We start from the raw sequence: 26,637 nt of genomic DNA on the forward strand, positions 1-26,637 counted from the left end.
TCAAGAGAAGGGCTTGAGCACACAACATGGCTATAATGTGAGACAAATAAGCATTTTGCAAGGGAGTATGAAGGTGGCCATGTGGGGAAGGAAGAACGTGCACTACAACAGCAAGCTCACCACACATAACCTGCCTGGTAGCCTAGTGGGAAAAATCAGCAGGACTAGTCGACTGTGTGGACTTGGAATTCCAGTTTTAAAGTATAAATCTTCCCTGCGTTTCCTGTTTGTCCTTCTGTTTCTCATAGATTTGCTTTGGTGACTGAACAATAGATGCTGGAATGTATTTTGACCATTTGATCTTTTATATGTCTCCTTGCAAATAGTTTTTTTTTTAAATGGCAAATACCCTGTACGGTGACTTAATTATGGAGCTAACAATATGAACTGAACCTGTTTTGTGTCAGGTAATTAGTAACAGTTTTTGTTTGTTTTAATGTGAAATACCAGAATAATCAGACATGCTGCTTTGGGGAATTTAACAAAAAAAATGGGGCACATCACATAGTTTAAAAAATAATGCATGTTCACAGGTGTGAGCTTTTGCTGTTGTGGGAGATGTTGTAGCAAACCACGCCTTAGGTGGGTACAAACACTTGTACAGACATACTATAACAACTCGTAAATCAAATTAAACAATATTCCAGCTTATCCTGGTAGCTCAGGTTAGCCAACAGAAGTTTGACATTCTCTCCCTACATATGATCTGAACTTCTAAAAAGAGCTGCAGACAACAAATCTCTTGACTGCATCCTGTTAAGGTTGAAAAGAGACTGATAAACGAGTGGGGGAGAGGAGAGAGAGTCTGAGCTTCTATCCTTCACCTGTAACACTAAACTGCTGGATCTGGAAATGGGACCTGAGAGCAAAAATGATCCTTCCAAGAGTGAGGAGAATTCTGAGGAAGGTAATATTTGCCATATAAGATACATAAATGCAAGAGGGTTTTAACAAAGGATTAGAGTCTGGATAATAGTTCAGGTGTTATATTCCAAGTTAAAGACATGGAGGTGTTAATGTTCAATTAGTATATTCGGAAGTTCTCTCTGGCTTCTAGTAATCCAGGATTGGATTGTTTTCTGCTATGGGACACTAGAAGCAAGAGACTGCACACTAACACAATGGCTTTAACCTGAAGTACAATACATAAATTGAATTAAAAAAAAATAAAAATCTTTCACTCATTCCATCCACCTTGAGTATCATTTTTGGTAGAAAGGTGGGATACAAGCCAAACAAACAAACAAACAAACAAACCCTCCATATTCTTGAGCTTCCAGTTCCCTTTCCTGAAATCCAACAGCTCAGAGTTACGGATGGGGGAAGAAGTAAAAACATTTATATTAAATTATCATCAGACGATCTCTCTTTTTATCAGTCACTCTATTCACCTATATACGTACAGACAGGTTGCTTACCTGTAACTGTAGTTCTTCGAGTGGTCATCTGTGCATTCACACATATGGGCTCTGCACCTGCACAGAAACTTGTTCGAGAAACTTCCAAGCTGAGAAAGTTTTGGCAGGAACCCCTCCTCCACTCTCCATATTATATACCGCGCAGGTTCCCATCTTCCCCTCAGTTCCTTAAGACCACAGAAGTCTCGAGTCCGAGGAGAAAAAATATCTCGGTACCATTAAGAGATGACATTGACACCGAAGTGGGGTCAGTGAGAGGGTTGTGTAAATGCACAGATGCCCACTCGAAGAACTACAGTTACAGGTAAGCAACCTGTCTCTCTTCATTGTGGTCTCTGTGCATCACACATATGGGTGAATAACAAGGTGACTTACCAGAGGTGGGTCGGTGTCTCACTGCAGTACCGATGAGAGCACAGCGCTGCCAAAGGCACAGTCTGATTGAGCCCGAACATTCAGCCTATAGTGCCTTATAAAGGTAGAGAGCTTAGACCAGGTAGACCAGGCACCTGCTCAGAAAGTGCCCCATAGCCTCAGAAGGCGATGCTCTATCTCTCGTTCCAACCCCATCATCCAGAGAGGAGACCGAAGGAGGAACAGAAGAATGGGAGGAAGAGTCTGACTGGTAGTCTTCTCCCGATTCAGGTGATGGGGCAGGTTGTGTCTGTGCCACGTCTGCCATACCATGAGGTGGAACTGGAGGAGGAGCCAGTCAATCATGACCAGACCCTTGTAACATCATAGAGGTAGTACGCCTTGGTACTGGAGGAGCAGGCAAGAAAACGTCCTGGGTTTCAGACTGTGGAACTTGCTCAGGCTGAAACGGAGCATAGGATCGAGAAGTTTCTCCCAAATAATGAGAACAATCAAGGAAAAGGTTCTGATCCCTTCTAAGTCTCCAATCCTCATCTCGCCGTGATCTACAGGGAGAGGAGAAGACCAATCAGAATACCGATCCCAGTCACGGGTTGGAAAGCGAGAACCATCACAGTCATATTGCCCATGCCAATAGTCCACATCATATTGAACCAGAGATCAGTATTGAGGAGGCAAGGCACTTTGCCGAGGAGACAATATCATTCGGTACCGAGGAGACTGTAGTTGCGTCTCCTGATGGTTTGGCATCGGAGACCTAGATCTTCAGTCTCAAGTTGTCTGAACTGGACAGGGTGGGGGAGTTGGCACAACCCTCAATTCATCCCCTGAGAACATGGAGGCTGGGTCCAAAACCACCACTTGTGTAGGAGAGAACACAATACATATAGGAGAATTGAGTAGTGGAGGGGGAGGGGGAATGTCCCCCTCCTTCTCTTGCTGTTTACAGATGTTCTCCCTCTTCTTCTTTTCTGGTGCATCCGCAGCGTATCTGGGACGTTCTGCCTTTTTGGAAAGTTTTCTGGCCACTGAGATGGTTAGAGTCCTTCCCGGTGTAGGTGGGTCTACTCGAGCCCGTCCGTAGTTTATGGAGAAGTTTGAGCTATAGAAGCCGCCCCCTTCGCACTTGTTGGAGCAACAGCAGACCGTTCACAAGGTGTCTGGGCCTTAGGCATGTCTACTGCCTGAAGGGCCCTTCGCCAAAGGATCGCTTGCTTTTAGGCTACCTGCCTTATTCTTGCGGGCCTGCTTCAATAAGGATTGGCAGTGGAGGCAAGATTCCACTTTGTGAGATTTTCCCAAACAAATTAGGCATAAAAAGCTACCATCCAAAGAAGGCACTTTATTGCCACAAGCCGTACATTTTGTAAATGGGGCCTTTTGGGCCGTAAGTCATGAAGCGCATCACTGCTGAGGCGAACGAAACTCTCCTCGTCCTTCACCTCTCTCTCTTTTTAAATAGATAAAGAAGATAAAGATAGAAAAAAGAAAAAGGGGCAAGAAGCAAGATAGAAGTAGAAACACTCAGCTTTTGACAAATTGTTGAAGAAGCTCCCCATGAAGTAACCCTGAGGTGGTTGAAAAGGGCCTGTGGGGAAGGCGGGAGCCCACGTGGTATATAATATGGACGGTGGGGGAAGGGTTCCCACCAAAACCTGTTCAGCTTGGAAGTTTCCTGAACGAGTCTCCGTGCAGGTGCAGAGCCCATATGTGTGGTGCACAGAGATCACGATGGAGAATTATGCATGTTCCTTAAAGCACTGGTTCTCAAACTTTCTACTTTCAGGAAATCCTGATGGTCAGGGAACCCGGTGCACTCTTGTTGTGTATTCAGCCCCTGTTGTGCAACTTGTGCATGAGAATTGGCATTGCGTGTGGTGCTTGAATCGTGTAAATATGTGGAAGAGGCTGCTATATTACGATGGGGGAGGAGACAGAACACCTTGTGTACTCATATAGTGATGTGGGGAGACAGGTGACTGATCTTGAAAGCTTTAGGGAGGCTTTAAATGGAAGCTATGAATCCGCTTACTGTTAGCTCCACCTGTTGTTACCCCTGGGTAACTACCATTAACTGCCTTGCCAGCTGCCCCTGCATTAAACAGTAGCCAGCAGCCTCTTTAGATTGGAGGGGCCATAGCACAGTGTTCTGGACACAATAGGTCTCAAGTACAATCCCTAGTATTTCCTGGTAGGGCTGGAAAAACTCCTGGAGCGTCGCAGCCAGTCAGCGTCAACAATACCGGACTAGATGGCCCACTGGTCTGACTCAGTAAAAGGGAGCCTCCTGTGTTCCTACGATGCTTTCTCAATACTAATTTCAGTTGCCTGCCCAAGGCAGGTCAACACCATTTGGGGATTCTTGGATAAGTCTAGAAAATATGTAGCTACTTCTTAAAATTATTTTAAATGATCCCCAAGCATAGACAGGGTTTCCAATCAAATTTCAAACTGAAATTTCTGGCCCATGAACCCATAATTATTCTTCCATGGAACAAACTGTTATACTTACTTTGCAGAACAAATAATAAAAGCCCTACAGCAAAGAATTTTGGTCCAGAAAAGGATACGAGTCTCCTTAATGATGACATCTCTAGTGGCTTGATGAAAGACCATCTGGTAAAACACATAAATGATTTGGCAGACAAATTCATCATCTTCCTGCTGAGCTATACAAAAGAAAAATAATTGCCCCTGTCAAAGTTCGAAGTCGTGGGTAAAAGCATTTAAAACATGAAGGTGATGCATTCAATTCACTGGATTAGTATAAGCCATGTGAACATATGCACCACAAACACACCAATTTTAAGCTAGGACACCTTAACCCATCCCCTTTTACAGAAATTCAAAATGGTAGCTTTCTGAAAGTCTCTCAAGATACCCCTGTCCCTACTCCAAACCTCACAGGGGCAACTATGTCCCCTCTTTCCATAGTTACTTTCAGAAGGGGAGAAGGATTTAAACTAGTTTACATTCATGTCAAGGATTGGGAAGAGAGACCACAAGCTGGATCCAGGCCGTACAGCTCCCCAACCTGGTGTATAATATTCCAACGGACAGCACCATTTCTTGCCAATGCCACTACTTTGGGTCCTAACTGGTCTTGATTGTGCATTTGTTCAAAGTACATATGAACTAAATACGTATTAGATTCTTGAAGGTCTGCTATTTTTGAAACGTATCTATGGGAATCATTTCATATTCTTCTTATTTTATTCGTTGGAGTAGACCACACTCCCCACCTCAGTCACATTTTGGAGGATGGTGAGCATTCCACCCCCAGTTCGCTACCAGGCTCCACCCACTTAATCCCGAAAATTATCCTTGGCTCCCTATCACATCCATAAAAAACAGAGTGAAAATCCCAGCCTCTCAATCCGAATCTCTTAATCCAAAACTGGGCTTCTTGGCCCAGCACAAAAGAAATATGAGAGTCCCTAGTCTGCTTGACAGAAGAGGTGGCTCCTTCACAGTTTTTTTTTTAATATATATTCTACCTACAGTATAATAGGCTACTGGACTCAGTCATGAAGAAGGAAGTGGACAAAAGAGTCAGAAAGTGGTGCTTTGGAGCCACAACATCTCTGTTTTAAGGGCAGAACTACATATTTCACCCCAATCTTTTCCCAACTCCACCTCTTCTACTGCACAGACAGCGCCACGGACAGCATTCTAAGGTGAACCAGGAGCTGTGAGACAAGCTGGCAGTCAGAACTGGAGAGTACATCAGAACCAAAGGGCAAACCAGGAGCAGGTTCAAGAAACAAGCCAGAAGTCAGGACCAAAGAACAACAAAAGAAACAGGAGCAGACCAGAGCTCAGGAAGACCTTGCTGCTCAAACGAGGCCCAGATGGAACAAGAATCCCCTTTATACTTGTTCCTGTCCAGGATGATCCAATGGCCAGCCTGGGTGAGCAGTCAGCCCAGGGCCTGGAAAGCACAACTGAGCTACCTCTCCCCCTTCCTTCCTAGTCCCCTTTCCCTTCCCCAAACCAAAACATCCTCACTGTCATCTACAAAAGCTGGCAGTCCTTGGTAGCTACCCCAAATATGTGGCTGTCCAAGAGGAGCTGGGTCTTTATCTGATGTCACACCAAACTCTGAGCCTCTGAGACTCAGTGCTAGAGCAAGCACTGATCCCCTCTTCCCCACCTCTGTCCCTAGGTGAGAAGGGCTCTCTGGAAAGCACGTGAGTTTGAGCGACAGTCTTTTCCTCTCACCTTCTGAATACCTCTCAATGCAAAGCAGTGCTCTGCACATGATCTGCTTTCCTCTACCAGTGCATCCCTGCCCCTTTTAGGCATTGCTGAAGGTTGGAGCTGGAGGTTGTGTGCACATACACACTGCACAGCAGCAGTGGTTTCTCACATGCTGAGCACTTCCTAGAACTAAGAGGTACAGGAGAGGGAGAAGGAAATGTTGGTCCTCTGCCCTTGTCTTGAACTCACAATTTGGGGAGATCCTCTGCTGTTTCCTCCTCCCCATTGTCCCCACATGCTTCCACCTCTGTGGTTGCCATCTCAGCCACCTGATCATGTCCTTTCCCACCAGAGTCATATGAAAGTTTCCTCCTCTCTCTCTGGCACCTCTCAACTGTAGAGATACTCAGTACTCAAGTAGTTGTTCCATTCCACACGGTGTGCGCACATTTGCACACTAACTCCAGTCAACTCTGGCTGAAAGCGGTAAAGATGCACTGGTGGAAGGCAGCGGCCGCTCTCTCACTGAATACTCCTTAGCACTGAGAAGTGCTGGGAAGGGGGAGGCTTCCATACTCATCACTGATTGGTACTGGGAAGGAAGGGAAAGTGGAGGAAGAAGATGAGTAACACACAGCTTAATGGATGGGTAGTGACTTAGCCTCTTCCCTTTCTGGTGGCCATGTTTTCATGGAGTGTGTGGTGAGCATATCTGTTGACTCCTATGGAAGCAGGTATTAGACGGTGGAGAGCTCTCTTCGAGACAGTAAAGGCCTCTGCCCTGTGTACAGCTCCTATTCAATACACAGGCCGTTGGCTTGTGGTGTCCCTCAGGGTTCAATTTTGTCCCTATGCTATTTAACATATAAATGAAACTGCTGAGAGAGCTTGTCCAGAGTTCTTGGGTTCTGCGCCACCAGTATGCTGATGACTCTCCTTTCCAGCAATATCCTATGACTCTCCTTTCCAGCAATATCCAAGGAAGCTGTTCTTGTTCTAAATTGGTGTCTGAGGTTGGTAATGGACCGGACGGAGGTGTACAACTTGAAGCTTAATCCAGATAAGACAGGGGTGCTCCTAGTTAGTTGAAAGGCTGATCAGGGAACAGGAATCCTACCTCTGATCAATGGGGTTACACTCCCCTTGAAGACTCAGGTTCACAGTTTGGGTGTACTCCTGGATTCAGCCCTGAACATGGATGCCCAGGCTTCAGTGGTAGCCAGGAATGTGTTTGCACAGCTAAGGCTACTGTGACAACTGCATCCATTCCTAGAAAAGGCCATGGTGACACATGCTTTAGCTACATCCTGTTTGGACTACTGTAACATGCTCTACATGGGCTTCCTTTAAAATGTGTTTGGAAACTTCAGCTGCTCCAGAATGCTGCAGCTAGACTGCTGACTGGGGCTGGATACAGGGAGCACATGACTCCCTTGTTACAACAACCGCTTCATTGGCTACCAGTCAGTTTCTGGGCACAATTCAAAGTGCTGGTTATGACCTATAAAGCCCTATGTGACTTGGGGCCAGGTGACCTGAAAGACAGCATTCTCTTGTAAAAGTCTGCCCAGGTTTGAAAAACTTTGTGGGAGGCCCCTCTCTTGGTCCCACTGCCATCGGAGGCATGTTTGATGGGGACGTGAGAGAGGGCTTTCTCAGTGGCTGCTCCAAGGCTCAGGAACATCCTGCCAAGGAAAGCTAGGTTGGCTTCTTCTTTGCTGTCCCTCAGCCAATAGACCAAGAGGTTTTTATTCAGGCAGGCCTTTGGCATGTAAACTGGTCTGCTGCTGAAGGGAATGTTAACCGGTTGGGTGCTGTTTTATTCTTACAGTTTAATAGTACTCTTAATTGATTTGTTTTTATGTTACGTTTTAATGAAGTTTCTGTTTTAATCTTGTATTCCATTCTTGTTAGTCACCTTAAGTGCCATTTTTGGTGGAAAGGTGGGATATAAATGTAATAATAAATAAATGACAGCATTTGCAGCCAGAGCTCATAGGTCTGGAATACAAACCCTACAATCTCCAGCTACAAATGATGCTCTTGGGTTATTTTTCAGCCAAAGGGAGGCCCTGGGGGCCTCTTCTGTCTGGAAAGGAACAGTCCGGAGCTTATTACCCCCTCCCACATAATAAGACTTATTTGACCTGGGGAATAATGAGGGACTGCACAGGGCATAGCGGAGGCAAGCTAGAAGCCAGATTTCTAGTCGGCCCAGCTTGAAGGAAACTGGACCCAACTTGAATTATTGCTGGCCTATTTCAGCAAGGGAGAAGTGAGTTTGCTTTTCAAGCTCCAGCCCCTTGAATACCCACCCCAGCCTTAGTCTATACTGTTATTAGACCTTCCATTAAAAAGATGGCTATACTGTGCTGAAGTAAATTGCTCTACTTCATAAAATTCTATAGAGGGTTTTGGGGGGGGGGCAGGCGGGAGATCAAACTTCTTAAAGTTCTGCTGAAAATCTCGATTTCAGCATGCTGCTGAATTTGGCATGAATAAGAATCAGGAGACAAATAATTTTAACTTATAATAAATAAGTATGCACAAGGTAGGTTTCATTTTAATACTAAGTGCTTACTGACTCGTGGAAGTGGGAATTGTGTGCATGCCACAATATTGCTGGGATACATACCATTCAGCAGTTCAATCAGTGCTGGAATAATCCCAGATTTTGCTAGCAGCGCTGCACAGGAGTCATCCATGGACACAGTTCCAATCATTATTACCACTTCCAAGACAAGGTCATCTTCTGCAGAACCTTATGCATTTAACAGAGAAACTGTATTACATTGGAACACAACCCTCCTTGGTGGAAGACTCTGAGAGCAGCTTTCAGTGTGCCAGCAAACCTTGGCTTTTTTCTTTGAACAGCAGGAAGCCCATGTTAAATCACAGTGTCAGGAATGACTGCAGCACTGATGTGGCATCTTGGTTCAGCCTTCAACCCCAACAAAATACTGATCATATTATTGTGCTGGCTCAGCAGCTGTGGCACCCCATCCTAAAACATGTATTTACTAATGTGGTGGGTTAACAGGACCAGACTCAAAGTCTTCCTGCTATGTCATATGTTCTTTGAGGGCAACCATTGCTTTGGGAGCTAGTAGGCCAGGAGGCTAGTAGGCACTGTAAGACCCTTCGGCCTACCAAAGGTTTTGTTTTTGTTTTTTTACCAGCCCATGCAACACTGTGCCACCATCATGTGGTGATTCACACTCAGGATAGTTGTACAAGGGGAAAAGGAGGGAAGCCTGGATGCCCCGCAGGCCTTATGTTGTCTGTCCCTGCACTTGTCATTCATTTGGCCCAGTAAGTTGGATTTCATGACTGTTGTTGTTGTTGTTGTTCAGTCGTTCAGTCGTGTCCGACTCTTCGTGACCCCATGGACCATAGCACGCCAGGCCTTCCTGTCCTGCGCTCTCTCCCGGAGCGTGCTCAAGTTCATATTCATTGCATCAGTGATGCTATCTAGCCATCTCATCCTCTGCCGTCCCCTTCTCCTTTTGCCTTCAGTCTTTCCCAGCATCAGGGTCTTTTCCACAGAGTTTTCTCTTCGCATTAGGTGGTCAAAATATTGGAGCTTCAGCTTCAGTATCTGTCCTTCCAATGAGCACTCAGGGTTGATTTCCTTTAGGATGTACTGATTGGACCTCCTTGCAGTCCAGGGGACTCGTAAGAGTCTTCTCCAGCACCACAGTTCGAAAGCATCAATTCTTCGGCGCTCTGCCTTCCTTATAGTCCAGTTCTCACAGCCATACATTACTACTGGGAAAACCATAGCTTTGATTAGATGGACCTTTGTCGGCAAGGTGATGTCTCTGCTTCTTACTATGCTGTCTAGGTTTGCCATAGCTTTCCTCCCAAGGAGCAAGCGTCTTTGAATTTCATGGCTACAGTCACCGTCTGCGGTGATCTTGGAGCCCAAGAAAGTAAAATCTGTCACTGCTTCCATTTCTTCCCCTTCTATATGCCAGGAAGTGATAGGGCCAGATGCCATGATCTTAGTTTTTTTAATGTTGAATTTCAAACCAGCTTTTGCACTCTCCTCTTTCACCCTCAACAAGAGGCTCTTGAGATCCTCTTCGCTTTCTGCCATTAGGGTGGTATCGTCTGCATATGGGAGGTTGTTGATAATTCTCCCAGCAATCTTAATTCCGACCTCTGATTCATCCAACCCGGCATTTCTCATGATGTACTCTGCATATAAGTTAAATAAGCAGGGTGACAATATGCAGCCTTGTCGTACTCCTTTCCCAATTTTGAACCAATCGGTTGTTCCATGTCTGGTTCTTACTGTTGCTTCTTGACCCTCGTACAGGTTTCTGAGGAGACAGGTAAGGTGGTCTGGTACTCCCATCACTTTCAGAATTTGCCACAGTTTGTTGTGATCCACACAATCAAAGGCTTTAGTGTAGTCAATGAAGCAGAAATAGACGTTTTTCTGGAATTCTCTTGCTTTCTCCATGATCCAGCGAATGTTGGCGATTTGATCTCTAGTTCCTCTGCCTCTTCGAAACCCCGCTTGTACTTCCGGTAGTTCTCGGTTCACATACTGCTGAAGCCTAGCTTGTAGGATTTTGAGCATCACCTTGCTGGCATGTGAAATGAGCACAATTGTGCGGTAGTTTGAACACTCTTTGGCGTTGCCCTTCTCTGGAATTGGAATGTAAACTGACCTTTTCCAGTCTTGTGGCCACTGCTGAGTGTTCCAGATTTGTTGGCATATTGAATGCAGCACTTTAACAGCATCATCTTTTAGGATTTTAAATAGCTCAGCTGGAATACTGTCATCTCCGCTAGCTTTGTTGTTACTAATGCTTCCTAAGGCCCACTTGACTTTACTCTCGAGGATGTCCGGCTCAAGTTCAGTGACCACACTATCATGGCTATCAGGGACATTCAGATCTTTCCTGTATAGTTCTTCTGTGTATTCTTTCCACCTCTTCTTAATCTCATCTGCTTCTGTTAGGTCCCTGCCTTCTTTGTCCTTTATCATGCCCGTCTTTGCACAAAACATTCCCTTGAGATCTCCAATTTTCTTGAAGAGATCTCTAGTCTTTCCCATTCTGTTGTTTTCCTCGATTTCTTTGCATTGTTCATTTAAGAAGGCCTTCTTGTCTCTCCTTGCTATTCTCTGGAACTCTGCATTCAGTTGGGTATATCTTCCCCTTTCTCCCTTGCTTTTCGCTGCCCTTCTTTCGTGACCTACTTGTAAAGTCTCATCAGACAGCCACTTGGCTTTCTTGCATTTCTTTTTCTTTGGGATGGATTTCGTTCTGCCTCCTGAACATGACTGTAGCTAAACATAGAAACCAGAACCCAAAAAGCTGTATGCACACCCTTCCTACTATAGTTCCTGTGCCATTCATAAAAATGCTGGGAGACTCTTTGGAGTGGTATCCCATTAGGTGCAAGAGGCTGCGACCGGAAAAGAAAAATTTGCAGGCACACCTTTTTCTGTGGATCCTTGGCCAAAAGAGTTTCAGTGTGGGAATTGTTGGCTATCTATAGGAAAATTTCATTTTAAAGCTTACAGATGTAAACGTATATATGGATAGTAACTAAAAATACAATTATTGGTTCATACCCCTAGAATATTGTTTTTTCAATGAAATGGGAAAAAACATATTCTTGCGAAGCTGATTAGCATGTCAGATGCTTTAATTTAACCAAAAAAACCAGTGCCTAGATTTATTTGGGATTTGAGCCCAGCTGTGAACTTGCTGAAATGTTATTTAGATTATCTTTAATTTACCAACTAAAACTCCAAAAGAAAAAAAGGCCAATTAATGCAACACAATAAAACACACACACACACACACACATATATATATATATATAAATATATATGGGGAGAGAGAGAGAGAAAGAGAGAGAGAGAGAGAGAGGGAGGGAGGGAGGGAGGGTAGTTATTCATCATACAGACCTGGCTTTAATTTATCTTTGAGGTATGGTACCATTTTGTACTCTTTCAGCACAAGTTCCCAATCCAAGTCAGGCAAAGTCAAATTAGCCAGTGTTCCTAAGCATTCTATCACAAATTCTTCTTCTTCATCATTGGATATCTGGGCAGCTAGGTCACCAACATAATCCTAAACAAACAAACTCATTTAGCAAATATATTGCATGTATATAAAAGGCAAGAGAGTGGAGGAAATGAATTAAAGCAATTCCATTAACATTGTCCTAGTCTACCCCACTTCTCTGCCTAACACTTTTAATAAACTGAACCCAAACCATTAGTGATTTGCAGCAATCTTTATGGTTATGTATTTTTTCAATTCTAAGATCTTTCCACCCTTTTCAAAGAGTTTTGGTCTTCCAGAAAGCCTTTAGGGATTCTGAGGCTATGAGAATTTCTTATTGCTGGTGATATGGGGAATTGTTGTGGAGTTGTTTGTGGTTTAAACTAGGGATGTCAGAGAATTCCGCCACAGATCTCGGTGAGGCCAAATGCCAGTGCATTCGGCCCCCCAAAATCTGTGGTGGAACGGCCTGCCACCCCCTGCCCCCCCGCAGATTCCCCCCGGGATGAGACTTACCTGGGGCGGATCTTCCGGGCGGTGGAGGCTCCGGCAGTGGCTCTGGCGGCTGGTCTTCCGACCGGCCGCCGCCGCCGCCATTTGCCTTGTAAAAAAACAAAAAACAAAAAATGACGTGATAGGCTACGTAAATCTTTACATAGCCTATCATGGCTGCGTTAAAACAAAAAACAAAAAACCGCGTATGCAAATGGTGGCGGCTACAGCCGCCGCCACTTGCGTTCCTTATTTTTGGCCGTCTTAATCTATGTAAATATTTACGTAGACTATGACGGCGAAAATAAAGGGGAACGCAAATAGCGTAGCGGGCGCTATTTGCGTCCCTTTTTGATTCACCGTTTTAGCCTACGTAGGCTAAAATGGTGAATCAAAAAGGACGCAAATAGAGCCCGCTACACTATTTGCGTTCCCCTTTATTTTCGCCGTCATAGTCTACGTAAATATCTACGTAGATTAAGACAGCCAAAAATAAGGAACACAAATGCGTGCGTGGGTTTTGTTTTTCCCAGACCCCTCCGTGGCCGGAAATCCGGCTGCGGACGGCTCTGGGCTGGGCCTGGCCGGCTGCTCCGCGGAGCTGCCGCAGAGCACAGCCGGCTGTCGAGGATTCCGGGGGGGAGGAACAGATCGCCTCCCCCCCGTCGAGGATTCCGGGGGGAGGGACAGAACGCCTCCCCCCCCCATCAACATAATCTGCGGAAAGGTAACTGACTTTCGTACATCCCTAGTTTAAACAATCCCATGTTAACCCAAAAACAAACCATGGGTTAACTTGGGGTTGTTTAACCCACAAACAACCTCAAGTGTTCAGGTTCGGACATCAAGGAAGCAACCTACGAATGGTGCATTCATAGGTTGTTGCTGGAAACCAAAAACAGCTTGAGGTAGTGCAATTAATTAATCCACAAATTGCTACTGATCGCTGTCATTACATCCGACTGCAGTCACTATCTCATTTCAACCACCTAGAACAAGCCCCTGCATCATGAAAGGATGGAAGTCACTGAGAATGCACAAATGCTTACAATAAACAAAGTTTTGGTTGGCCCATCATGCTGAGAGATATTCCTAATCATCTTCATCAATAATGGGTCCTTGAATTTCAGTGCTCTCTTCATCAGCATTTTCAGGCCATTTCCTGAAAAGAAACATCACAAACCAAAAACAAAGGGGGAATGTATGAACCGATTATGTTTTGTATATTAACAAAGAAAGAATCTGATCCATTTATACTGTTAATGATTCACAGTACTTAGTAAGCATTTACTATAAGTCGTCAACATAAGGTTAAGTTTTTTAAAAGGGATCCAGGGGGATCAAAGCACTATAAGGCAGAAAGCCTAATGTCCATTCAAAGTAAATTGGAGGAAAGCAATATTAAAGATATAATCAGTAAATATTCGGAAGAACAAGTCTTGCTGAAGAAGACTCATCATGGCGTCCACAAAACGTAGCCATGCTATCCCAGCCTTTTGGAGTTCCAACTGTCAACAAGCATGTAGTTATTTTATTATTATTTATTAGCATTTATATACCATTTATATTAGCATTTATATATAAGTATTATATACTTAGTGGATAAAGTAGCAGTTACAGCAACTCTGGGGGAAAGCGACCATGTTATACTTGAGTTCTTGGTTCTAAAGGAAGAAAAAGCCGAGTGTAGCCAAACGCAGACCCTGGATTTTAGGAAAGCCAATTTTAATAAACTCAGAACAATGATCAGTAAGGTCCCATGGCAAGCGACTCTAAAGAGAAATGGAATCCAAGATGGGTGGGAGTTTTTAAAAAAGGAAATTCTCAAGGCACAATCACAAACAATTCCAACAAGAAGAAAAGGTGGAAGACAACAGAAGAAGCTAATGTGGCTTCACAAAAAGCTTAGATGACCTGAAAATGAAAAAGCACACACATAGGAAGCGGAAGGAAGGACAAGCAACAAAGGAAGAGTACAGGCAGGTAGCACAGAATTGCAGGGATGGCGTCAGGAAGGCTAAAGCTGAGAACGAGCTGAGGTTAGCGAGGGATGATAAAAGCAACAAAAAAGTGTTCTTCAGCTACAAGCATAGTAAAAGGCAGAGGAAAGAAATGGTGGTTCAACTACTAATAAGGATGGCAAAATGATATCAGATGACAAGGAAAAGGCTGAAGTGCTCAATTCCTACTTTGGCTCAGTCTTCTCCCAAAAGAGGGTCTATGACCCCCCCTGGCAAAGGCAAAGTACAGGCTGAAGGGGCAGGATTGCAACTTGAGATCAATAGGCATATGGTCAAAGAACACCTAATTATTTTGAATGAGTTCAAATCTCCAGGGCCAGATGAACTGCATCCTAGAGTAATAAAGGAACTGGCAGAATAATCTCAGAACTGCTGTCTTTGAGCAATCATGGAGGACTGGTGAAGTGCCAGATGACTGGAGGAGGACTAATGTTGTCCCTCTCTTCAAAAAGGGTAAAAAGGAGGAACCTGGGAACTACAGACCCGCCAGTCTGACATCAATCCCTCGGAAAATTCTGGAGTAGATGATAAAGCAATCAATCTGTAAGCACCTTGAAAACAATGCTGTGATGACTCAAAGCTAACATGGATTTGTCAAGAACAAATCCTGCCAGACAAATCTGATCTCATTTTTTGACCACAGCACCTCCCTTGTGGACTGTGGGAATGCTGTGGACATCATATACCTTGACTTCAGCAAAGCTTGTGACAAACTGCCCCATGATACCCTGATGAGCAAACTAGTGGGCTAGATCAGCGGTCCAAAACCTTTTTGGGACCAGGGACCAGTCTCGTGGAAAACAATTTTTCCACGGACCGGGGATGGATGGGACTGGGCCGCAGTAGGGGTGTGGGAACCCCCCTTACCTTGGGTCCACGGGGGGGAGGGGAGGCGATTCGTCCCTCCCCCCCCCCGAATCCTTGCCATCCCTGGCCAGCTCCGCTCCGTGGCAAGTCCACGGAGCGGCCGGCCGGCTCTGGCCGCTGATGGACTTCCGGCCGCTGGGACGCAAATGGCATCCGCATAGTGGATGCCATTTGCGTCCCTGTTCCTCTAGGAGTCAGCAATGACTCAGTGCTTGCACAGGAGGAACCTTCCTTTTTCTTTTTTCTTCAAGTAATCGGCTACGTAAAGATTTACGTAGCCTATTACTTGAAGAACAGGGATGCAAATGGCATCTGCTATATGGACACCATTTGCGTCCCAGCGGCTGGAAGACTCGCCGCAGAGCAGAGCCTGCCAGGGTCGGCGAGGATTCCGGGGGTGACCGGATTGCCTCCCCCCGTCCCCCGCGGACCCAAGGTAAGGGGGGTTCCCACACCCCAACTGCGGCCCAGTTCCTAACAGGCCACGGGCCGGGATCGGTCTGCCACCCGGGGGTTGGGGACCTCTGGGCTAGATGAAATAACTCGCAGGTAGATCCACAGTTGGCTACAGAATCGGACTCAAAGAGTGCTTATCAATGGGATCTTCTCCAACTGGGGAGAGGTAATGAGCGGGGTACCACAGGGCTCATTCCTGGGCCCAGTGCTCTTCAACATTTTTATTAATGACTTGGAGGAGGAGGTGCAGGGAACGTTGATCAAATTTGCAGATGATACAAAATTGGGCGGGATAGCTAATACTTTGGAAGACAGAAAAAAAATTCAAAGTGATCTTGATAGGCTGGAGTGCTGGGCAGAAAACAACAGAATGACATTTAATAGGGATAAATGCCAAGTTCTGCACCTAGGAAAAAGACACCAAATGCACAGTTACAAGATGGGGGATACGTGGCTCAACGACACGACAAGCGAGAAGGATCTTGGAATTGTTGTTGATCACAAGCTGAATATGAGCCAACAATATGATGTGGCTGCAAAAAAGGCAAATGCTCTTTTGGGCTGCATTCATAGACGCATAGCTTCCAAATCCCGGGAAGTACTAGTTTCCCTCTACTCAGCACTGGTTAGGCCTCATCTGGAGTACTGTGTCCAGCTCTGGGCACCCCACTTTAAGAAGAATGCAGATGAGCTGAAGAGGGTTCAGAGGAGGGCAACAGAGATGATCAGAGGACTGGAAACAAAGCCCTATGAAGAGAGACTGAAAGAACTGGGCATGTTCAGCCTTGAGACGTGAAGACTGAGGGGAGATAAGATAGCGCTCTTCAAGTACTTGAAGGATGTCACAGAGAGGAAGGCCAGGATCTCTTCTTGATCATCCCAGAATGCAGGACACGGAATAATGGGCTCAAGTTACAGGAAGCCAGATTCCGGCTGAACATCTGGAAAAATGTCCTGACTGTTAGAGCAGTACGACAATGGAACCAATTACCTAGGGAGGTGGTGGGCTCTCCCACACTGGAGACATTCAAAATGAGGCTGGACAGCCATCTGTCATGGATGCTCTGACTTGGATTCCTGCATTGAGCAGGAGGTTGGACTCGATGGTCCTATAGGCCCCTTCCAACCTTTCTATTCTATGATTCTATGATACCACCTTAAAACACACCTTCGATGGAAGGGTTGTTTTATCCTTTGAGAATTACAAAAGGAATTAAATAATTCAACACAAAGAATTTTTAAAAATTCTTCCAAGGAAGCTGAGCCTTTAAAACAGACACCTAGCTATCTTTTTACTTTTACTCAGTGCTAGAGTGCTGGTGCACTCTTGCAGAAAGACAATATCAAAACATAATTCACACATAAATCATTTTCCAAGGAAATAAGTCATGCATGAAAAACTCAATGTATGCTATTTTGTAATTTTCATAATAATTTTTACTAATTTAGGGCACAACCCTATCAAGTTGTTGCCTGTCAGAAAGAAGCCTCAAATCTTGGAGGCTTCTCAGCATCCTATGCCTTGCTGGGGTGCTGCCAACAGGGTAGAAGGAGTAATGGAGGTGATTTTAACCTCTCCATCACTTTTTTTTTTTTTACATCTTCTTCTAGATGGGCCTCTGAGCCCATTTAGAGGAGTCGCACTGCTGGGGGCAGGGGTGGAGAAACCATCGTGGCCCCTCCCCGCCCCACTCACGAGAATGCCCCCTTTTTGACCTCTATGTTATCTGAGGCTGATTTTGTGACTTGGAAAGCAAGTTCTTTCCATGGCAGCTGGGTGGGGTGGAGGGAGGGACTGGATTTTAAAGTCCCTCTCCCAAAGTTGTAGCCATGTCTGCAGAGTTGGGAGGGAGGATCTGAAAAATCCTAAGCTCTCCCAGGGACTACAGCATTGAACCCTTAACCCTAATTATATTTTTTGTTGTTTTTAAAATGTTTTATTGTTTCTGTTACTTATTTACCTTTGTTGTAGGCCTAATTGTTTATTAACTCAGTATTTTAATAGCGATTTTTAATACCTTGATATGTAAACCCCTTGGATATTTTGTTATATCAAGTGGTATACATGAACGATTAATAAAAAATAAATACATCTTTTTGCCAAGTTTAACAAGAGACATTTTTTTTCCTAAGGGAGCATGGATAAATAAAAGAAGTTTATTAGAATTATTAATTTTACCAGCATCTGGTTTTTTTAGGTTCCAGGGAGATGAGGTGCCTGCAGTTTTTCCAGTCACTAATATTAAGATTCTGAATACAAAATGCAAAATATCCAAAGCACCATATTACTAAAAATCTAAGGAATTAAATTTCCATTTATATATTTAGATGTATCGTTCACCAAATTGATTTACCTAGATTTTCACATTACACTTAAAATATATCTTTACATGCAGCCAAATTAAAAATCAAAAGGAATGGGTGTGTGGAGGACAGAGGGACAGGAAGGAAATCTGAGGAAGGATCATGTACCTTTCTACTCACTTTCATTCCTGTACCCATGGAAGTTACTCTGTTCACCAAAGATACAAAAGAGCATTTGAGAAGCTGTGTAAAATAATTGCCCCACATACAACTCCCACACATGCAAGGCCTCACACTGTATTATTTCAAATGGAAAGAATTCTGTTAGCAGAGAAATAGATGAATACAAGTTGACTCATAGTGTTTTTTACACACCCAAATCCCATTTCTCGCTAGAGTCGGTTGTCATTCGTTATGTTAGGCAGTTACCTCAAGCATGCTGTTCAATTCTCACCTTCACAAATGAGTTGTACATTCCTCTTGTTAGCAGCTAGGTTAATGCAGAAGGAAATGAGCTCCAGGTCAACACGTTCATCAGGACACTCAAACAGCATTTTCATTAACTATCAACACATGAATTTGAAGCCATTAGATTTTCCAAAAGAATGGCAATATATTTGGCAGCAGCACTAAAGAGCATCTCTCTTAAAAAGGAATCTGGAACATTTTTCTTATGAAAGTCCCATAGGAAAAGTCAATTGGGGGCTGCAGCTGATGGTGGCCAGAACCAGAGCCAAAAGTGGGCAGAGTTTAAAGCACTGCATAACTCTCTTTCCCTGCCTCATCTTCCTTACACACACACTCCCATGAACTGCAACGAACTCCCAGAGGGGCAGTCTGGAGGGCAGGATGACAGCAAAGGCTGCATATGGCCCGAGAGACACAGGTTCCCCACACCAGTTTTATATGGAATCCACACATCTGCTGCCACATTATCTCAACATATTTGCCCCAAGCATTGCTCAACTATTATGGTGGACCTTGGTGAAACAACCTAGGTCACAAATGAAATACAAGTTTAAGCTGCACAACAACAGCACTTTGTGGATGATGTACTTGAACAACTTTTAGGCAAGAACATAAGGCAGTAAATTAACCACAGAGCAAAGAGTAAATAAAAAGCAGGCAGCATAGGGGGCCATATAAATTACCGAACACCACCAGTGCAACTCATGATAGAGGACTCTGTGTCAGATGTTTCTGTAAATACATCATGTTTATTATAGAGGGTGTACTGATGTTAATAAGAACATCAGAGACACTAACAAAGGTTCATTTGTTTTATACTGTGGAGGAGCATGAACCAGAACACAAAGATGGGAGCTTCCAGTGCTCAAGCATCATTTCTTTGGGCCTGGTACAAATTTGGAACATGCCCCCTTCCATGATTTCTTGTCTGCTTTGAAAAATCAACGAGAAAGGCCTTGCCTTTTTAAGGCAAGTTTTAAGAACTGGAGGATTAATCTTTCTTAGGGTGCACTCCTATGGCTGCTAGGCAGTGGCCAGACAGCCATAGGACTGGTTGGTCCCTGGGAACCGACCTTGGAGCCCACACTCCGAAGTCGTTTCTTGGAGAACCGCCTCCCCACCCCTCCCCCGCCACCTCATAGGCAGCGTGGATCATCCCTGTGCTCCATGCTCATAAGAGCAGCGCAGAGCAGGGGGAAAGGAGGCATTCTCGGGGGCAGGGAGTTCACAAGTGCCGGTACGACACTTCCTATGTGTCGTCTGGCCTTCCCACCCTGTGCTCTGATGTCCTGCGGCTACACAGCCGGAATCGGCCATCTAGACGCAAATGTACAGTGGCTGGCGCGCGGAGGATATGATCTCCTCCACACTCCTCCCGCCGTGCATTGGATAGGCTGTCACCTCCGAGTTCGGAGATGGCTACCTATCCGCATAGGATTGCGCCCTCCACCTCTTATATTTCTCTGTGTTTAAACTCCTTGTATATTTATTGCAAGTGTCGGTTCTTCTATGTGTTCTGGAGACTTCTAGTCTAATTTATTCCCATATATTCTGGGGCTTGAGTATCAGTAGCACTGCTTCACCTGTCCCTGAGATCTCAGTATTTTTTATTATAATACTTGTTCCTCACTCCTGCTTGGCTCCTTCTGCCTGTGGACAGGAAGTGTCAGCAGGGACTCTGGGACTTGTAGTTCTTGAGAGCACATGCCGCAGAGGAAGGCATACTTCCATGTGTCACAAACTAGTTTCCTGTAAAAGCTCTGTGAAAAGCGCTGTGTGTGTTCATTTCGTAGAGGAGGACCTGGGGGACAACTTGCTATTCAGAATGTTGCTTAGACTAAGACAAATCTAGGGCTCTCACACACTGCTCAACTCTCATGTTGACTTAGATTTTCACAGGCAAAAGTGCAACACCAATGTATGAAAGTCAATGCAGCCTCAATTTCTACGTGCAATTAAATACTGGCTTTGGGCTGGAAGGCTTCTAAGGAAGGGGTGGGGAACCTTTTTCAGCCTGAGGGCCAAATTAAATTTTGGAGAATCTCTCAGGAGCCACATTCCCATGGTGGGTGAGACCAAAGGCAAAAGGGCTGCAGCAAAATACTACCATATTATAGCTTAAAGCTCTTACTGCCAGTAACTAAGCCATAAAAGAGACATTTCAACATTACAGAATAGGGAAAATCTGCACAAAAGCAAGGAAACAACAAAACAGCTGATAGTTGGGGGCAAGGGGAAGAGGGCATGATCACCTAGAGAAACCCAGAGGCCCAAATTGGGACCCAGGACCTGAGGTTCCCCACCCCTGATCTAAGGGGATGATTGGCATTTCAGGCAACTTGAAATATGCTTTGTATGGGGGATTTTTGGCTGGAAATGCAAACAGCACCAACAGAAAATGACTAGGGGTGGGGAGAGTAATAATTTTCATAGCAGGATTTAAAAGCACTGTTTAATTACCACTGAAGCTCAAGCCAGATTTTTTTTTCTTTTATTTGTGGGGTGGGTTGGGAGGGAACATTGCTGTCCAATCAAAACTATGCTATTTTTCCCCCTCAACTGAAGCAGCTGTCACGTGTATGCAGAGTTAGCCCCCCACCCCCCAAAAAGTGGTGCTAAAAGGAACCATGAAGTCCTGGGCCCAAGACAATGGATGTGTGATGCAAGTTTTCTTTATCTCTATAGTTCTAATTTTAACCTTCCAAGTTTTTAACCTTCCAAGATAAATTATTGATGTATATGTAACAGCATGCCTGAAAAGATATCTAACCATGAAATTAAACTGAAATTCAATCTATTCCCAATAAATGTTGCTCCTGCCAGGACAAGATGACAAAACAACAACAGCCTTCCCTTGGCAAAACCTCTGGTTCACGGTCTCATTCCTCATATTGAGTATTGCAACCTTCTCCACCCTAGTCTTTCATTGTCACACCTCAGCCCTACTCAGCTCTACTTAGAATTTTGTTGCCAAAACCGACAAGAACCCTACACTAACTTCAATCCACTCACATATCCAGCACAATCTCTTCATTCTTACATTCAGAGCCCTAATAGCTCTGCTCTCCCTTATCCCTCCACCCTCATATCCTGATATTTCCCTGCCCATGACCATCTCTTCTATTCTCAGCTGCCTGAAAGCTTCCTTTTCTAAAACATATGGAGGGCACCAGGCCTAGGGGCGGGGCAGGGGGCTATTTAAGACTGTAAGCTGCTTGGAGAAGGAACCTGTTTTTTTGCTCATGTTTCTCTGCAAAGCACCACGCACACTGACTGCACTATCCATAATAATAACAAAGATACCATCACTAACTACTATCACATGCCTAAATTAACACAACTAGCCAGAATTAATCATAGCAAGTAAATCTTGAGATAAGAGCTGTCTTGCTGGATCAGACCAATCTAGTCCAGTATCCTGTTTCCTTCAGTGGCCAGCCAGATGCCTAGGGAAAACCCACAAGCAGGCAATAGTGCTGCCCTGCTGCTGTTCCCCAGTGACTGGTAATCAAAGGTGGCATACAGCTGTCAGGACTAGCAGCCATTGATAACCTTATCCTCCATGAATTCATCTAATTCATCTAAAGCCACATTCTGTGGTAGCAAATTCCATAGTTTAACTACATGCAGTGCGAAGTATTTTCTCTTTTCTGTCCTCATGTAAGTTTTCATATCAAACAAGGGCTGCTGAGAGGTTGCACGCTTTGCCTCCCAGGAAAAGCCATGATGGCAAGGGGAGGCCACTGGGGAAAGAAGGAGCAGCTGCAAGAAGCTTGCTTTCCCCCTCCATGCCAGAAAGAACACTCTGCTCCAGCTGCCAGTTGCTCTGGGATTGCAGGCCTGAAGGAAGCATCCTCTGGCCTCTGCCATCTACCAGGGGACTAAGGGCTGCCCAGTTGGGTGGGCTTGGCATGTGTATTATCGTCAATATCATTCATTATTATTTTCTGTTGTAAGCTGCCTTGAGAATCATTTGACTGAGAGAAAGGATATAAATTTTCTAAATAAACATGCTACCAAGCAGGAATTGCCCAAAGCATGATTCACCCAAACACGCAACTTGATGAAACAAAGTAGGCTTAAAATTATCTTTGCACATCTAGGAAGTAAAATTGTTCTCTCTTCATTAAGAGGAAAATTAAACAAAGTCAAAGTATGTTACCAGTACTGAGCTGCATTCCTGTAGGAAGTGGGAAAAGTTCTGTAGTTTTATCTAAACTAGCTCAAGTTTTTAGAGTAATCCTTTGGTATGAGCTCCATGTTTCCCATTATGTCTTCATTTAATTTGATTGCTACTCGTGCCACTTCAAAGGGGAGCGTAATTGCTACCAAATAGGAAATATTAAAATTAAATTTGTTCTGCTTTTACTATGTCCATTGTCATCTTTTCCTCATTTACCAGGAAAGCAGTAAAAGGGCTACAGCGCGTGCAATGAAGAGGCAGTAGTTTTCAATCAGACAAGTCCCATATTGAGTATCAGATACCACAGCCCAGGACTAAAATCACTGTGTCTAGACTCTCTGGCACCTGACTTCACTTATTTACCAGTGACCAGAGGCCAACCCCCACAGCTTTCTTTTCATACACCTCAGTCCAGCCCTCTCCCTGTCCCCAGCTCAAACATCTTTGAATGATTATGCCAGAACTGCATGCCTCAAGAATCTCTTCTGACTGGCGACTCCTTAACTCTAATGTTTGAAGTAATGCTCTGGTTTCTGAACTTCAGCAGATAATGGTGGACAAAAGCAAAGGGGGCTGTCAAGAGAGGACGCTTACCAGCATTAAGCTAAAAAGAAACCTGTAGATCAAAGAGGAGCCAAACAGACAACTGTGGTGGAAAACATGTGGATAAGTCAGCTGCAGACAAGTTTGTCTACTGCTTTGTGGAAGAATATTGAATATCACTATGACATCACTGCCCAATCATGCCCTTTGATTGGCCAATCTATTACCTATAAATGCTTTTATAACCATCTGGAAGGCATTTGCACCTATTTAAATAAAGCATGCACGGCTGGGGTCTAAACAAGAATGGACTGTTAATGCTCACTTTTAACTCTTACTACAACAACACCCATTAACTCAAGCAAGGCATGGGAGTGTTTTCCAGCGATATTGCATTCCTTTTAGCCACTAAAATGGTACAAAAAGATAGACATGCCAGTGAACCCTACGAACATACAAGTTGCAAGCTGAAACCCCACAGAAGCTTCTAACTCACACGGTGAGTGATATTGTAGTCCATGGGGTGTTTTTGTATAACCTGCAGACTTTTACAACCCCAAGAATTCAGAATTTAATTTTTGAAAGGCAAGATGCAAGTTCTCATAGCTGTAGACAGATTTTTTATGATAGCACTGCAAAAACATGAAAAAATTGAAACAAGGAAATTGAAATAATAATTCTTGATTCTATAATCAATATTTTTCAAGGACAGACTGAACTTCATAATATGTGAATGCAACCAGTTCTGAATACAAATACTAACAATAAGCAGTGTCTCTGTAATGGCAAAGGTACAAAATATCAGATTATTTTAGGCTCTTCAGGAGTTGTCTTGATTTGCCATGTCAACAGAACCATTAATCAGGGCAATAAGAAGGGACAGATGTAACAAGTAGGACAGGAGGCACGTAAGATCAATTTATATGCAGATGATATAGTTTTATTTATGAATAAGCTTGAGAGATATTTTGTGAGACTTGAGGAATTTGTACAAATATCTGGCTATAAAATAACATTTATTCAAGTCCATATAGATGGGAGTTAACAGGGAAAAACCAGCCAAAAGTAAGTTATCAAAAAAGTCTTCAGTTCAACGGAGAGAGCCAATTTAGAAGCGCTAACTCCAGGTCCCTACTATTAGGCACAGCAAGACAACAACCTCAGGTGGTAGATATTGGGGGAGTCGTGGTGGCAGCCCCCTGCTGTTCCTCCTGAGCCCCTTGGCCATTCCCCTCTGTTGGAGGACAGAGCTATATATGTCACACAGCCTGTCCTGGGCCCTCTAAATTTGCCTGCTGCTTCAGATGCAGTGGAAGATGCTATCCAGTCAGCAGTGCTGAAGTGATATTCAACTGCCTGCCCATTCAGCTTCAATACATGAAATGGGGTGGGGTGGGGTGTCAACTTATCCTTTGCCTCAGGAAGAAAAATGTCCTAGGCCAGCCCTGGCTAACATGACATAATAATAGCAATAAACTTATGCAAGAGCTAAACAAGACTAAACTAAAACAGCTACTCACTAACAACAGATCATGCAACAGACATACACATATAGGAACCAGATCCCGTGGCTGATCTAGATGCCAACTTTGTCTCCATATCTAATGCAACAACACTAGTACGGAACCGGATTATGCGATCCACAACATCCAAGGTGCATACACCTTCACACCTTCCAATGTGATATATGCCATCACTTGTCAGCAATGCCCTACTGCATTATGCTACATAGGACAAGCAGGCCAGCCTCCATGGAAAAGAATGCACACATACCTGACATCAGAAATGACAATGTTTAAAAACCTGTGGGACAACACTTCAGCCTCCCAGGACGCTTGGTCACTGACTTTAAAGTGGCCATGGTGGACCAAAGAAATTTCAAAGGGAGATTAAATTGAGAGACTGCTTAGTTATAATTCATCAAGGGGTTCAATTCTGTCTCCAGAGGCTTGAATCTTTTTTTTTTAAATCATGCTACATGTGTTAATTGGATTACCTAACGCCAGGATGTTTATGTTATCAGCAGCAACTCTTGTGTGAACGGCCACTGTTAATAATGTGATTGCCACTGTCAGTACTTTCTGCATTTAATTTCCTTTCAACCTCACTGTTTACAATTCTTCCTCCTCCCCTGACCTTACACATATCTGAAACCCCTGATAACTCTTCAAAGCTTATGTCAGATTAATTTGTTAGTATTTAAGATGCCACAAGATTCATGGATGTTTAAGTGGTTTACAAGCTTGTTGTAAAACAGAATATTGCTATAACATACAGGAACTTGAAGGAACATGATTCAATACAACCACACACAGTATTGAGAGCAATCTAAGTTTCACAGAAGTTACTGACTTGTTGATCTGTATAACGAATTCATGATGTTCTTTTATTGGTTTATGAGTTGTTGACTGAGAATTATGCAAGTTTCTTTCTTTTTGTAAGATTATGTGAAGTCTAATATACTGTTTGGTATGTATAGGAAAACTACTAATAATTAATATTATATTAATAATAATATAGAAAGCACGAAGGATAAACCCACTATTTAAAGAGCAGATTTGTCATCTGCCATTCTCATGAATTTAATATTAAAAGTATGCAAATTAAAGATGGTGCTCCAGCTCATGTTATTTCTAATGCTGAAAGGAATGCCTACCCCGCCTTAATCTATCTACTAAGGGTTACATTGAGGCATGTTCAGGACACAATTCTATGCACACTTATCTGGAAGTAAATCTCATCAGTGGGACTTAGCTCTCAGTAAACATACATAGGATTGTACTGCACATGTATGTATCTTATGAATAATATCTGCCCTTACTTGTCTATCCTAAAGTCATCTTAAGTTGAAAAAATCTTTTATCTTATAGGCATAAATGTCCAACTGCTGGCATTTGTAGTAGCTAACATCCATTTAATACAACTAAAGTTTTGGAACACATTTCATAACAGGAAACCTGAATGCCTAAACCCTTATGAATTAACTAATGAGCCTGAAGCCCAATATAACTAATCACTAATGTCACATATTGACAATAATATCAAACAGAGGACAAAATTCACAGGGCAGGTTCCAACAGGGTGCAACCACTAACATAAATAACATTGTGCTTACATGGCCTGTTCTTTGGTTATTTGAGGGTTATTCCCCCCCCAAACAAGTCATGCTGCTGGGGTTCATATGACACAACAAGCCATGTCTGGGCAGGTAATTAGGCAAATGACGTCCAGCACACACCATGGCTTGTATAAGTTGTGGTGGTCATGCAAACCAAGTCCAT

At 43.9% G+C, this 26,637-nt stretch overlaps 1 protein-coding gene across 1 annotated transcript in view; it reads right to left on the bottom strand.

Moving 5' to 3' along the window:
• The window catches only part of KIFAP3 (kinesin associated protein 3), a 132,705-nt gene that overhangs the window by 56,518 nt on the left and 49,550 nt on the right, over nucleotides 1-26,637 (bottom strand). The window contains exons 12-16 of the mRNA XM_084851060.1: nucleotides 18,617-18,725; nucleotides 13,564-13,676; nucleotides 11,923-12,088; nucleotides 8,629-8,754; nucleotides 4,364-4,462 (exon numbers count right to left, since the gene is read on the bottom strand). Of these exons, the coding sequence (XP_084707186.1) occupies nucleotides 4,364-4,462; nucleotides 8,629-8,754; nucleotides 11,923-12,088; nucleotides 13,564-13,676; nucleotides 18,617-18,725 (613 nt within the window). The remainder of the gene's footprint in view (nucleotides 1-4,363; nucleotides 4,463-8,628; nucleotides 8,755-11,922; nucleotides 12,089-13,563; nucleotides 13,677-18,616; nucleotides 18,726-26,637) is intronic.

Source organism: Heloderma suspectum, chromosome 4 (assembly GCF_057233095.1).
Source record: "Heloderma suspectum isolate Gila_16-S chromosome 4, 16-S_ref, whole genome shotgun sequence".
In the NCBI taxonomy this organism is placed as follows: domain Eukaryota; kingdom Metazoa; phylum Chordata; class Lepidosauria; order Squamata; family Helodermatidae; genus Heloderma; species Heloderma suspectum.